Source organism: Bos javanicus, chromosome 8, assembly GCF_032452875.1.
Source record: "Bos javanicus breed banteng chromosome 8, ARS-OSU_banteng_1.0, whole genome shotgun sequence".
Lineage (NCBI taxonomy): Eukaryota > Metazoa > Chordata > Mammalia > Artiodactyla > Bovidae > Bos > Bos javanicus.
The window spans coordinates 86211186-86225609 of NC_083875.1; the positions used below are offsets into that span (position 1 = coordinate 86211186).

Sequence of the window (14424 nt, forward strand, 5' to 3'; positions counted from 1 at the left end):
GTGTCTGACTCTTTGCGACCCCATGAATCGCAGCATGCCAGGCCTCCCTGTCCATCATCAACTGCTGGAGATCACCCAAACTCATGTGCATCGAGTCAGTGATGCCATCCAGCCATCTCATCCTCTCTCGTCCCTTTCTCCTCCTGCCCCCAAGCCCTCCCATCATCAGAGTCTTTTCTAATGGGTCAACTCTTCGCATGAAGTGGCCAAAGTATTGGAGTTTCAGCCTCAGCATCAGTCCTTCCAATGAACACCCAGGACTGGTCTCCTTTAGGATGGACTGGTTGGATCTCCTTGCAGTCCAAGGGACTCTCAAGAGCCTTCTCTAGCACCACAGTTCAAAAGCATCAATTCTTCGGCACTTAGCTTTCTTCACAGTCCAACTCTCACATCCATACATGACCACTGGAAAAACCATAGCCTTGACTAGACAAACCTTTGTGGCAAAGTAATATCTCTGCTTTTTAATATGCTATCTAGGTTGGTCATAACTTTCCTTCCAAGGAGTAAGTGTCTTTGAATTTCATGGCTGCAATCACCATCTGCAGTGATTTTGGAGCCCCCCAAAATAAAGTCTGACACTGTTCCCACTGTTTCCCTATCTATTTGCCATGAAGTGATGGGACCAGATGCCATGATCTTCATTTTCTGAATGTTGAGCTTTAAGCCAACTTTGTCACTCTCCTCTTTGAGGCTTTTTAGTTCCTCTTCACTTTCTGCCATAAGGGTGGTGTCATCTGCATATCTGAAGTTATTGGTATTTCTCCTGGCAATCTTGATTCCAGCCTGTGCTTCTTCCAGCCCAGCGTTTCTCATGATGTACTCTGCATAGACGTTAAATAAGCAGGGTGACAATATACAGCCTTGACGTACTCCTTTTCCTATTTGGAACCAGTCTGTTGTTCCATGTCCAGGTCTAACTGTTGCTTCCTGACCTGCATACAGGTTTCTCAAGAGGCAGGTCAGGTGGTCTGGTATTCCCATCTCTTTCAGAATTTTCCACAGTTTATTGTGATCCACACAGTCAAAGGCTTTGACATAGTCAATAAAGCAGAAATAGATGTTTTTCTAGAACTCTTTTGCTTTTTCCATGATCCAACAGATGTTGGCAATTTGATCTCTGGTTCCTCTGCCTTTTCTAAAACCAGCTTGAACTTTTGGAAGGTCACGGTTCACATACTGCTGAAGCCTGGCTTGGAGAATTTTGAGTGTTACTTTGCTAGCGTGTGAGATGAGTGCAGTTGTGTGGTAATTTGAGCATTCTTTGGCATTGCCTTTCTTTGGCATTGGAATGAAAAGTGACCTTTTCCAGTCCTGTGGCCACTGCTGAGTTTTCCAAATTTGCTGGCATATTGAGTGCAGCACTTTCACAGCATCATCTTTCAGGATTTGAAATAGCTCAACTGGAATTCCATCACCTCCACTAGCTTTGTTCATAGTGATGCTTTCTAAGGCCCACTTGACTTCACATTCCAGGATGTTTGGCTCTAGGTGAGTGATCACACCATCGTGGTTATCTGGGTCATGAAGATCTTTTTTGTATAGTTCTTCTGTGTATTCTTGCCACCTCTTCTTAATATCTTCTGCTTCTGTTAAGTACATACCATTTCTATCCTTTATCGAGCCCATCTTTGCATGAAATGTTCCCTTGGTATCTCTAATTTTCTTGAAGAGATCTCATTAATCAGGGCTACTTCACAGGATCCTCTAGATTTAGCACCACACACACACACAATGAAGTTTACTGAATAGTTTGCTGAGGAGGAAGTGTAGGGCCTTTTAAGTGTTAGGAAGGGTTTTCATGGTAGCTATTATTGTTAGTATTAAAAGCTGGCATCTTAGACAAGACAGAATGAATAACTTCCTGTAAAAGGGTTAGATAGTAAATATTTTAGGCTTTGTAGCCTTTATGTTTTTTGTTGAAACTACTCACCTTTGCCTTTGTATATGAAAGCTGCTATAGACACAGCATAAAGATTGAATGTGGCTGTGTCCAATAGACTTCTTTACAGAACAGTGTTTGGCTGTAGTTTGCTGACCAATGTTGTTGATTGTTCATAAAATACATCTCAGTTTTGATTGGTGAAGAAAGAAACATGTATGTCTGGAAAGGCCTGGTGTACTGAGTTTATTTAAGGTTCATGGTATTTTTCATCAGCTTCAGGTGGATAGAAGCAGGGTGATAGAACAAGGCATCCAAATTTGATATCTACAAGTTATTTTAGGTGGAAAGTTTCCATGTACAACAATTTGTATTAAAAAAAAAAAAAGCAAAACACTGAGAAGAGCAGGTCTTAGATTGATTGGGGTCACTGGGAGCCAGAATCATTTAAGGGGTTGTAGGCCTAGACTATGTCTCTGTGTTTCACTTGCAAATCCACGCACCATGTTAGAGGACCCAGCACATAATCCTCTAGGAAATACTTGTTTAACTTCCCACATGGATCTCTGACCTGTCCTCTGTACTGCCTCCACTAGTTAGTTCAGTTCAGTTGCTCAGTCGTGTCCGATTCTGCGACCCCATGGACTGCAGCACGCCAGGCCTCCCTGTCCATCACCAACTCCCGGAGTTCACTCAGACTCATGTCCATTGAGTCAGTGATGCCATCCAACCATCTTATCCTTTGTCATCCCCCTTCCCTTCCCGCCTTCAGTCTTTCCCAGCATCAGGGTCTTTTCAAATGAGTCAGTTCTTTGCATCAGGTGGCCGAAGTATTGGAGTTTCAGCTTCAACATCAGTCCTTCCAATGAATATTCAGGACTGATTTCCTTTAGGATGGACTGGTTGCATCTCCTTGCTGTCCAAGAGACTCTTAAGAGTCTTCTCCAACACCACAGTTGAAAAGCATTAATTCTTTGACGCTCAGCTTTCTTTATAGTCCAACTGTAGAGGGACTCCCTTTTTTGACCCCATCTTTTCTTATAGGAAAAGTCCCTAAAGAAATTTGTAATGTTATGTATTTTAACTCTCAGTAAAAGCATGTATTTGTAGATATTGTTTACACTGGTGTTAATGTCTGTGGCTTGTAGGATAATTGTATTTGGGGCACATGTATAACTCTGATGGCAGTGATTTATAGGGCTAGAGCTGCCTGTGATGCTTTCTTAAACCTCCTTAAGCTGGGCTGATACTTAGAGCTGGCTCATTATGTGGGTTTTATGTGTTGTAAAAGGTATGCATCAATATGTCACCATGGGTTGGAACGAAGGTCTTTGAAGGAAGTCTTTGTGCGGGAGCATCTGAGGAATGAGAACTAGACAAGTGTTAACCATCCACAAGATACCTTTGGTGATTTTGACTGACACTTTCTCTCCAGCAGAAGGAAGAAAAGAATTCCAACCCTGTCTCTCCTGCCCAGTGACTTTTTCCAGTCCACAGATCCTCCATCACTATATGCTCTGTGGTCATGCCCTTCATATCTTCCCAGGTTCATCTGCAGAAAGCCACTTCCTACTAGATGCTCCAAGCTGCTTGAATGAAAAACCAAAAGATGGAGAGAGAGAAGGCTCTGGCACTGTGTTTGGGAGGCTGCAGCTGAGTGGGACTTCAAGGGCATTTTTCAGCTCATCTCAAGGTCAGCCAGTAGACCAGGGAGGCAGTAGCAGTGGAAGAATAGACCAGGGGATGATCTCTGACGAGGCAGATGCAGTATTAACAGAGACAAACATCTCAGAATCTGGAGCAGTCATATGTGAAAACTATAGACTAGGATTTAGCCGAAAATCAAGCCTCTTTAGCCTCCAGAAGCATCATGTGTGCCCTGAATGTGGCAGAAACTTCTGCCAGAAGTCAGACCTCGTCAAACACCAGAGGACTCACTCGGGAGAGAAGCCGTTTAGTTGCAGAGAGTGCGGGCGAGGCTTTGGCCGCAGGTCCTCCCTCACCGTACACCAGAGGAAGCACTCAGGGGAAAAGCCCTACGTGTGCCGGGAGTGTGGGCGACACTTCAGGTACACATCCTCCTTAACTAACCACAAGAGGATACACTCCGGGGAGAGACCCTTTGTATGTCAGCAGTGTGGGAGAGGCTTTCGCCAGAAGATCGCCCTTATCCTGCACCAGAGGACACACTTGGAAGAGAAGCCCTTTGTGTGTCCAGAGTGTGGAAGAGGCTTTTGCCAGAAGGCATCACTCCTTCAACACCGTAGCTCGCATTCAGGCGAGAGGCCCTTCGTGTGCCTGGAGTGTGGGCGTGGCTTCAGGCAGCAGTCTCTGCTCCTCAGTCACCAGGTCACACACTCAGGTGAGAAGCCTTATGTCTGTGCTGAGTGTGGGCACAGCTTTCGCCAGAAAGTCACCCTCATCAGACACCAGAGGACACACACAGGGGAGAAGCCTTACCTGTGCTCCGAGTGTGGGCGTGGCTTTAGCCAGAAAGTCTCCCTTATGGGCCACCAGAGGACGCACACAGGTGAGAAGCCTTATGTGTGCTCTGAGTGTGGGCGTGGCTTTGGTCAGAAGGTTACCCTCATCAGACACCAGAGGACGCACACAGGGGAGAAGCCTTTTCTGTGTCCTGAATGTGGACGTACCTTTGGCTTCAAGTCACTTCTCACCAGACACAAGAGGATACATTCAGGGGAGGAGGCTGATGTGTACAGAGTATGTGAGCAAAGACTTGGTCTGAAGATCCAACTCACCTCTGACCAGAGGACACACTCAGGAGAAAAGCCATGTGTGTGTGATGAGTGTGGACGCGGCTTTGGCTTCAAGTCAGCCCTCATCAGACACCAGCGGACACATTCAGGAGAGAAGCCATATGTGTGCAGGGACTGTGGTCGTGGCTTTAGCCAGAAGTCTCACCTCCACAGGCATAGGAAAACCAAGTCTGGCCATCACCTCCTGCCACAGGAACTGTTCTCTTGACATTTCCTTTCCTTCCCTATGAGTGTCTAGGTGGTAGAAATCACTAGGAAATGTTCCACTTCTCTTAAAATGCAGTTGAGAAAAAAAAAGTTGTATTTTTTCAGTGATCATAAGATAGTTGATTTATGGTTTACTTCCTAACTGGCAATGTGTTTTACTTTGCCAGGGCTGCCATAACAAAATACCAGACTTGGTAGCTCAAAGAACAGAAGTTTATTTTCTCATAGTTCTGGAGACTAGAGGTCCAAGATCAATGTGTAGGCAGTTTGGTTTTTATTGAAGTCTTTCCCCTTGGCTTGCAGATGATTGCATTCTTGCTGAGTCCTGAAATGGATATTTTTTTACCCTGTGTATGTACTTTCCTGGTAACTCTCTCTCTTCTTTCTGAGGACACCAGCCATACTGGATTAGGACTTCACCCTATGACCTTGTAAAGGCCCTGTCATCAAATAAAGTCATGACTTGATATGTTATGTTATGACTTCAGTATGTTAATTTGGGGGAACAATTCAGTCTTAACAACTCAGTCCTCTGGACCCCCTATATTCACATTCTTCAAGTACAAAATACATTCACCCCAAATTAACAGCAGCAAAAGTCTTAGCCCATTTCAACTTCATCTCTACATTCAAAATCTCACCTAAGTTTCATCTAAGTCGAGTGTCGATGAGACTAGAAGTGCATTTAATCCTTTCCAACTGTGAACCTGTGAACCAGACAAGTTATTTGCTTCCAAAATACAGTGATGGGACAGGCAGAGAATTCACATTCCCATTCTAAAAGTGGAAAGGATTGATTGGTCCCAAGCAAGTTTAAAATGTTACAAGGCAAATTCTATTAGTTTTTAAGGCATGAGAATGATCTCTGGTTGTATCTTCTGCCCTCTGGTCTGGCTGGTGTATGGGGCCCACTGAAACCATGGAAGAACCATACTGGCTCCCCAAACTTTTACTGTCTGGGCTTATTTTGGAAATGGCAGACCTGCTGGTCTCTGTTTCACCTTTGGGGTCATTCTTTCCTCTTCTTGATGGATAATGTAGTCAGATAGTTAGCTCTATTCTCCCGTCTTGTAGAATCCCAGACGTCTAACAGCCTGCCTTCATTTTGTACCGTCTATGTCACCTTTAGTTCTACATCTGAGATGATTGATTGCTTCCAAACTTAGCTCTTTATTAAACCATGTCTAACTACACCATAGTATTCTTTCCAGAACATGCTTCTCATTTTCTGCAAAATAGATATCCACAGGCTGAGAATTTTCCAAATCTCCAAATTCTAGTTCTCCGAATTTTGTTTAACAGTTCCTTCAATTTATCTTTCTACTCTCACATTTTACTGTAAGGAGGGAGAAACAAGGTTGCACTTGTAACATTTTGCTTATAAATCTCCTTAGCTAAAAATTTGTTGCTTATGTCACAATTTCTACCTTCCACAAACACTGAAACACAGGCCAGGTTCTTTGCCACTTTATAACAAGGATTGTCTTTCCTCCAATTTCCAGTAATATGTTCCTTATTTCTGAGACTGCACCATAATCACTTTTAATGTCCATATTCCTACCAACAGTCTCTTTTAGACAATTAAGGCTTTTTGTAACAAGTGCCTCAAACCTCTTCCAGCCTCTGCCCATCACCCAGTTCCAAAGCTATTCCGTATTTTCAGATATTACCCTCAGTACCAAAATTGTATTTGTTTGCTAAGACTGCCATTATAATACCAGAGGCTGGAATGACTAAGTGACAGAAATTTATTTTCTCAGTTATGGAGACTGCAAGTCCATAAGGTGTTGACAGGGTTGTTTTCTATTTAAGTCCCTCTCCTTGGCTTGCAGATGTCTGCCTTCTTGCTGTGTCATTATACAGGCTTTCTTCTGTACATATGCTGGAGAGAGAAAGTGAGCTCTAGTATCTCTTACTCTTATAAGGACACCAGCCCTGTTGGATAAATACCTCATCCTATGCCACTGTTTAATCTTAATTACCTCCTTATAAGCCCTATGTCCAAATACTGGAGAGTTAGGAGTTCCCAGCCTGAGATGCTTGCATTGGCACTTCCCATCCTGAGACGCTTGTATGCACACTGACCATGGCCAGTGAGGGCTGGGTAACGAGACTTAGGCTTCAGAGGTCAGACTCCAGGGAGAAGGCTGGGGTTGACTACCTTGAAGACAGTCTGAGGGGGCTAGTACAGCACATTTGAGGAAGTCTAGGAAAAAGCTTGGCCTGCCAGAGAGGCAAGAGATCATTGTTGTTCAGTTTAGTTCAGTCACTCCGTCGTGTCTGACTCTTTGTGACCCCATGGACTGCACACCAGGCTTCCCTGTCCGTCACCAACTCCTGGAAGCTTGCTCAAACTCATATCCATTGTGTCGGTGATGCCATCCAACCATCTCATCTTCTGTCATCCTCTTCTCCTCCTGCTCTCAATCTTTCCCAGCATCAGGGTCTATTCTAATGAGTCAGCTGTTCACATCAGGCAGCCAAAGTATTGGAGAAACATGCAACAGATGAAGGAACATGGTAAAAGCCCACCAGACCAAACAGATGAAGAGGAACGAGGCAGTCTACCTGAAAAAGAATTCAGAGTAACGATAGTAAAGATGATCCAAAGCCTTGGTATTAAAATGGAGATACTGTGATGGGTTGAAGAGATACAAGACATGTTTAGCAAGGACCTAGAAGAAATAACCCACTCCAGTGTTCTTGCCTGGAGAATCCCAGGGACGGGGGAGCCTGATGGGGTGCCGTCTATGGGGTTGCACAGAGTCAGACATGACTGAAGCGACTTAGCAGCAGCAGCAGCAGAAGAAGAAATAACAGACAATCAGCAATGAACAACAAAATGACTGAAATAAAAAAATACATTAGAGGGAACCAATAGCAGAATGTGGTAAAAGAATGGTTAATTGACCTGGAAGATAGAATGATGGAGATAACTGAAACAGAATAGAATAAAGAAAAAAGAATGAAAAAAAAAATGAGGACAGTCTCAGTGACCTCTGGGACAACATTAAGTACACCAATATTCAAATTACAGGGGTCCCAGAAGGAGAGAAAAAGAGTATGAGAAAATATTTGAGGAGATTAGAGTTGAAAACTTATCTAACATAAGAAAGGAAACAGCCAGCTTAAGTCTAGGAAACCCAGCGAGTCCAATAAAGGGTATACCCAAGGAGACACATGCCAAGACACATATTAATCAAACTAACAAAAATTAAATGCAAAAATGTTAAAAATCAGCAAGGGAAAGAACAAATAGCATACAAGGGAATGCCCAGAAGGTTAATAGCTGATATTTCAGCAGAAACTATTCAAGGCAAAAGGGGTATACTTAGAGTGATGAAACAAAAATATCTACAACCAAGATTACCCAGCAAGGATTCATTTGAATTTGATGGAGAAATCAAAAGCTTTACAGATGATCAAAAATTAAAAGAATTCAGCACTACAAAACCAGCTTTACAACAAATGCTAGAGGAACTTCTCTAGACGGGACACATAATAGAAAAGGCCTACAAAAACAAACACAAAACAATAAAGTAAATGCTAATGAGATCATACATATCAAGAATTCCTTGAACATAAATGAATTAAATGTTCCAACCAAAAGACACAGTCTGGCTGAATGAACACAAAAACAAGACTCCTATATATGCTCTCTACAAGAGACCCATTTCAGAGCTAGGGACCCATGCAGACTGAAAGTGAGGAACTGGAAAAAGATATTCATGCAAATGGAAGTCAAAAAAAGAGGAGAGTAGCGATACTCAGATAAAACTGACTTTAAAGATCATTACAAAAGATAATGAAGGACACTACATAATGATCAAGGGATCAATACAAGAAAAAGATATAACAATTATATATGCACAGGAGCACCTCAAATGCTAGCAGGGGAATGCTAAAAGGGGAAATTGGCAGTAACACAATCATAGTGGGGGACTTTAACACCCTACTCACACTAATATATCATCTAGACAGAAAACTAATAAGGAAACACAAGCCTTAAATGACACATTGGTCCAGAGAACCTAATTGGTGTTTTCAGTATATTCCATCCAAAAACTGTAGAATACATTTTTTTCTCAAGTACACATTGAACATTCTCCAAGATAGATTACATCTTGGGTCACAAATCAAGCCTTGGTAAATTTAAGAAAATTGAAATTGTATCAAGCATTTTTTTCTGACCACAACAATATAACATTAGATATCAATAATAGGGGGGAAAAGACTGTAAAAAACACAAACATATGGAGGCTAGACAATACACTTCTAAATAATCCAGTGGTCACTGAAGAAATCAAAGAGGAAATTTAAAAAGTACTGAGAAACAAATGACAATGAAAACATTACAACTCAAAACGTAAGGGATGCAGTAAAAGCAATGCTAAGAGGGACGTTTAAGCAATAAAAGCCTACCTCAGGAAATGAGAAAAATGTCAAATAGACAACCTAACTTTATACCTAAAGCAACTAGAAAAACAACAACAACAAAACCCTAAAGCAACTAGAAAAAGAAGAGCAAAAAACCCCCAAAGTTAGTATCAGGAAAGAAACCATAAATATCAGAGCAGAGATAAATGAAGAAATGAAGGAAACATTAACAAAGATCAATAAATCTAAAGACAGTTCTTTGAGATGATAAACAATATTGACAAAACATTAGCCAGACTCATCAAGGCAAAAAGGGAGAAGACAATAAAATTAGAAATGAAAAAGAAGTTACAACAGAAAAGGCAGAAATACAAAGGATAATAAGAGACTGAAAACTGAAAGTGAAGTCGCTCAGTTGTGTCCGACTCTTTGCGAGCCCATGGACTGCAGCCTCCCAGGCTCCTCCGTCCATGGGATTTTCCAGGCATGAGTACTGGAGTGGGTTGCCATTGCCTTCTCCAGGGGATCTTCCCAACTTAGGGATTGAACCCAGGTCTTCTGCATTGCAGGCAGACGCTTTACCCTCTAAGCCACCAGGGAAGGCTTTAATAAGAGACTACTACAAGCAACTATATGCCAATAAAATAGACAACCTGGAAGAAATGGACAAATTCCCAGAAAGTACAACCTTCCAAGACTGAACCAGGAAGAAATGGAAAACATGAACAGACCAATCACAAGCACTGAAATTGAAACTCTGATCAAAAATCTTCCAGCAAACAAAAGTCCAGGGCCAGATGGCTTCACAGGCAAATTCTATCAAACATTTAGAGAAGAGATAACACCTATCCTGCTCAAACTGTTCCAAACATTTGCAGAGGGACAAACATTCCAAAACTCAGTCTGCGAGGCCAATATCACTCTGATTACAAAACCAGATAAAGATATCACAAAAAAAGAAAATTACAGATCAATTTCATCCATGATGAACATAGATGCAAAAATCCTCAACAAAATACTAGCAACAAAAGCCAACAACACATTAAAAGGATCATTTACCATGATCAGATGGGGTTTATCCCAGGGATGTAAGGATACTTCAATATATGCAAATCAATCAATGTGATACACCATATTAACAAACTGGAAAAAAAAAAAACATGATCATCTCTATAGATGCAGAAAAAGCACAACACTATTATTCAATCTAATTTTGGAAGTACTAGCCACAGCAATCAGAAATGAAAAAGAAATAAAAGGCATCCAGATTAGAAAATAAGTAAACCTCTCACTGTTTGCAGATGTACTTATACTATACGTAGAAAACCGTAAAGATGCCACCAGAAAATTACTAGAGCTAAGTAATGAATTTAGTAAAGTCTCAGGATATAAATTTAATACACAGAAATCCCTTGCAATCCTATACACTAACAATGAAAAATCAGAAAAAGAAATTAAGGAAACAATTTCATTTACCATTGCATCAAAAAGAATAAAATACCTCAGAATAAACCTGCCTAAGGAGGCAAAAGGCCTGTGTTCAGAAAACTATAAGATATTGATGAAAGAAATCAAAGATGACAAATAGGTGGAGAGATATACCATGTTCTTGGGTTAGAAGAATCAGTATTGTCAAAATGACTACACTATCCAAAGCACTCTTCAAGTACAATCCCTATCAAATTACCAATGGCATTTTTTAGCAGAATTAGAACAAAAAATTTATGATATGTAGGGAAGCACAAAAGAACCCAAAGAGCCAAAGTAATCTTGAGAAAGAAAAATTGTGCTGGAAGAATCAGGCTTCCTGCCCTCACATTATACTACCAAGCTGCAGTAATCAAAATTATTTTGTACTGGCACAAAAAACAGAAATAAATCAATGCAACAAGATAGAAAGCTCAGAGGTAAACCCACACACCTATGGTCACCTAATCTATGACAAAGGAGGCAAGCGTATAAATGGGAAAAAAACAAAAAGCAGTCTCTTTAATAAATGGTGCTAGGGAAACTGGCCAGCACCATGTAAAAGAATGAAATCAGGACATTCCCTAATACCATACACAAAAGTAAAGTCAAAATGGATGAAAGATCTAAATTTAAGGCTGGATACTATGAAACTCTTAGAGGAAAACAGAGGCAGAACACTCTTTGATGTAAATCATAGCAAGATCTTTTTTTGACCCACCTCCTAGACTAATGAAAATAAAAGCAAATGGGACTTAATTAAACTTAAAAGCCTTTATACAGCAAAGGAAACTGTAAACAAAATGAAAAGACAGCTCTCAGAATGGGAGAAAATATTTGCAAATGAAGCAACCGACAAGGGATTAATTTCCAAAAGATAACGAATAACTCATGCTGCTCAATATCAAAAATACACCCCAATCAAAAAATGGGCAAAAGATCTAAACAGATATTTCTCCAAAGATACACAGATGATCTAAAAACACATAAAAAGATGCTCAACATCACAAATTATTAGAGAAATTCTAACTAAAACTACCATGACATACCCACCTCACACCACCCAGAATTAGACCATTATTAAAATGTCTACAAATAGCAACTTCTGGAGGTGGTGTGGAGAAAAAGGAACCCTCCTATAGTGTAGGTGGGAATGTAAGTTAGTGCAGCCACTGTGGAAAACAGTATGCCTTAACAAAATAGAAAATACTTAATCCAAGGCCACCAGATGGGAAAAAATAATAAATAATACAGCATACATAAGCAAAACAGAAAATAATAAAAGTCAATGAAACCAGGAGTTGGTTCTGAGAAAGTGTCAACAGGTACCTCAAGATTGTGACACAAGAGACTCTTGAATTTCCCTCCTTCCATGGATGCACTGAATTTACAGCTACACACAGATCAGTTCCCTCTGAGAGAAGTTTAGAAATTGCTTGAGTGACTCCTACACATTGGGCAACTGAGAAAATACCCACATGAAAATGTATAGTGAAGGGTGAGACACTTACTACAAACCCCACCCCAGAATAATACCTTATAATCTTTCTGAAACCATCAACTCCCAGCCCCTTCCTGATCAGTAAAGTGTTTGGGCACATTTCTAATGCCCCAGATTTTAAGCCTGTCACCTGAGGGCTGGGCCCTCAAATCTTCTAGCTCTGAGAACCAAAGGGCTTCCATTCACAAGTCCCACAGTGTTATAGCAAAGAAGCAATTGTTATTAGGTGCTTGAGCACTCCCTGTGGCTATTTCCTGAAGCTTAGGGCAGAGGGAGCAGATTGCATTTCAGCTGAATCCTCCCCAGAGCCCCGAAGAGCCACTGGGTACTTACCTGCCCTCTCCTTCCATTTTGCTCCAACAATGAAACAAAATCTCCTGCATGTCCCTAAAAGGAACTTTCTACATGTTTACAATCCTGACTTTTAAAACTGCCACCTGAGGGATAGATAGACTCCAAAATAACCTACCTCTGAAAGCCAATGGAGCTTACATTCATGAATCCTACAGTGTTGTAGCAAAGAAACAGTTTTTGAAAGGATGCTTGAAGACTCCCTGTAGTTTATACACCCAGGCCCAGTATGGAGGGAGAAAACAAAAATGCGCATCTCCCAGTTAGTCCCTGGAAGGAATTTGTGTATTTTTCTAGCTGCTGCCTGTGGTTCTGGCTTCTAGTCAGTCTGCATGTAGGAGCTGACTGGCATCCTTCTATAAGCCTGGTAAAGCTGGTGGGCTATCTCCCCCAGCTCCAACAGTAAGACCAAGTGTTTATTTTCACTCCTGAAAGCTGGTCCATACATCTCACACCCCGATTTTCAACTACCACCTAAGGGACTACCCACAAATCATGTAGCTCTGGGAGCTGACAGGGCTCATCATTTATGAGTCCCTGGGACCACTAAAAACAAAGGCTATTTTATTTGGACACAAAAGCACTTGCAGCAACCATTTCCCCTGGTTCAGCAAAAACTAAAGTGAAAGTGAAGTCTCTCAGCCGTGTCTGACCCTTTGCGACCCCATGGACTGTAGCCTACCAGGCTCCTCAGTCCATGGAATTTTCCAGGCAAGAGTATTGGAGTGGGTTGCCATTTACTTCTTAAAAACAAAGGCTATTTTATTTGGACACAAAAGCACTGCAGCAACCATTTCCCCTGGTTCAGCAAAAAGTAAGTAAGCAAAAATGCCCAATTCCTGGATTCTTCTTGATAGAGGATAGACTGCATATATAATGTCCTGATTTCCCAGTTCCTGCCCCATAATTGGGCTTCCAATTAACCTGCATTGGGGAGTTAAAGGGTCCAGGAGCCTAAACAGGCATAAGAATGTTTCCCACATCTTTGGGGACACTGATGAGTATTGGCACACCCTCAGCTATGGGAAGCCACTAAGGAAAAAGACAGGATTTGATCACAAAACTTTTAGAGACAATCAGGAGCTCCAGGCTGATTATGGAGGTTCATCTCCTACACAAGGCCAATGTGTCAATTCTGGGGAAAGTGTTTTATACAGAAACCAACACAGAAAATCAAGAGAAGTAAAGAAATGAGGATGTTTCAAACAAAATAACAAATCTCTAGGAACTCATCTTAATGAAGCAGATGTAAGTGTTTTACCCAATAGAGAGTTCAAAATAATGGTAATAAAGATGCTTATTGAGGTCAGGAGAATAATGCATGAACAAGGTACGAATTTCAACAAAAAGACAGCAAATGTTTTTTAAAAGTACCAAACATAAATCGTAGACATGAAAAACACAATAAATGAAGAACTCAACAGAGATGTTCATAAGTAGACCAGATCAAGTGGAAGAAAATAATCAGACAAGGCAGTGGAAATCATCCAATCAAAAGAGCGAAAAGAAAGAATGGAAGAAATCAAAGATAACTTAAGGGTCACTGTTTAGTGAACCAATGTAGGTATTCTAGGTCTCCAAGAAAGAAAAAGAGAGAAAGGGCAGAAAGCATATTCAAAGAAATAGTGCCTGAAAACTTACTTAATATGGAAAAAGAAAGAGATATTCAGATTAAGGAAGTCCAAAAAACTTCAAACAAGATTAATTCAAAGAGATCTACCCAGAGACACACTATAATGAAATTATCAAAAGTTAAAGATGGAGAGAATCTTAAAAGCAACAAGAGAAAAGTGACTTTATACAAGGGAATCCTCATTAAGCCTATTAGATTTTTCAGCAGGAATGTTGCAGGCCATTGGGAA

At 41.0% G+C, this 14424-nt stretch overlaps 1 protein-coding gene across 5 annotated transcripts in view; it reads left to right on the forward strand.

Moving 5' to 3' along the window:
• ZNF169 (zinc finger protein 169) overlaps positions 1-14377 on the forward strand; it is a 65511-nt gene extending 51134 nt beyond the window's left edge. For 4 of the 5 annotated variants that reach the window (XM_061426259.1, XM_061426260.1, XM_061426257.1 and 1 more), the window contains one exon: positions 3318-14377. In XM_061426259.1, the coding sequence (XP_061282243.1) occupies positions 3318-4867 (1550 nt within the window). In that variant the 3' untranslated portion in view covers positions 4868-14377. The remainder of the gene's footprint in view (positions 1-3317) is intronic. The other variant, XM_061426258.1, reaches the window with a different exon arrangement.
• The last annotated feature ends 47 nt before the right edge of the window (positions 14378-14424 follow it).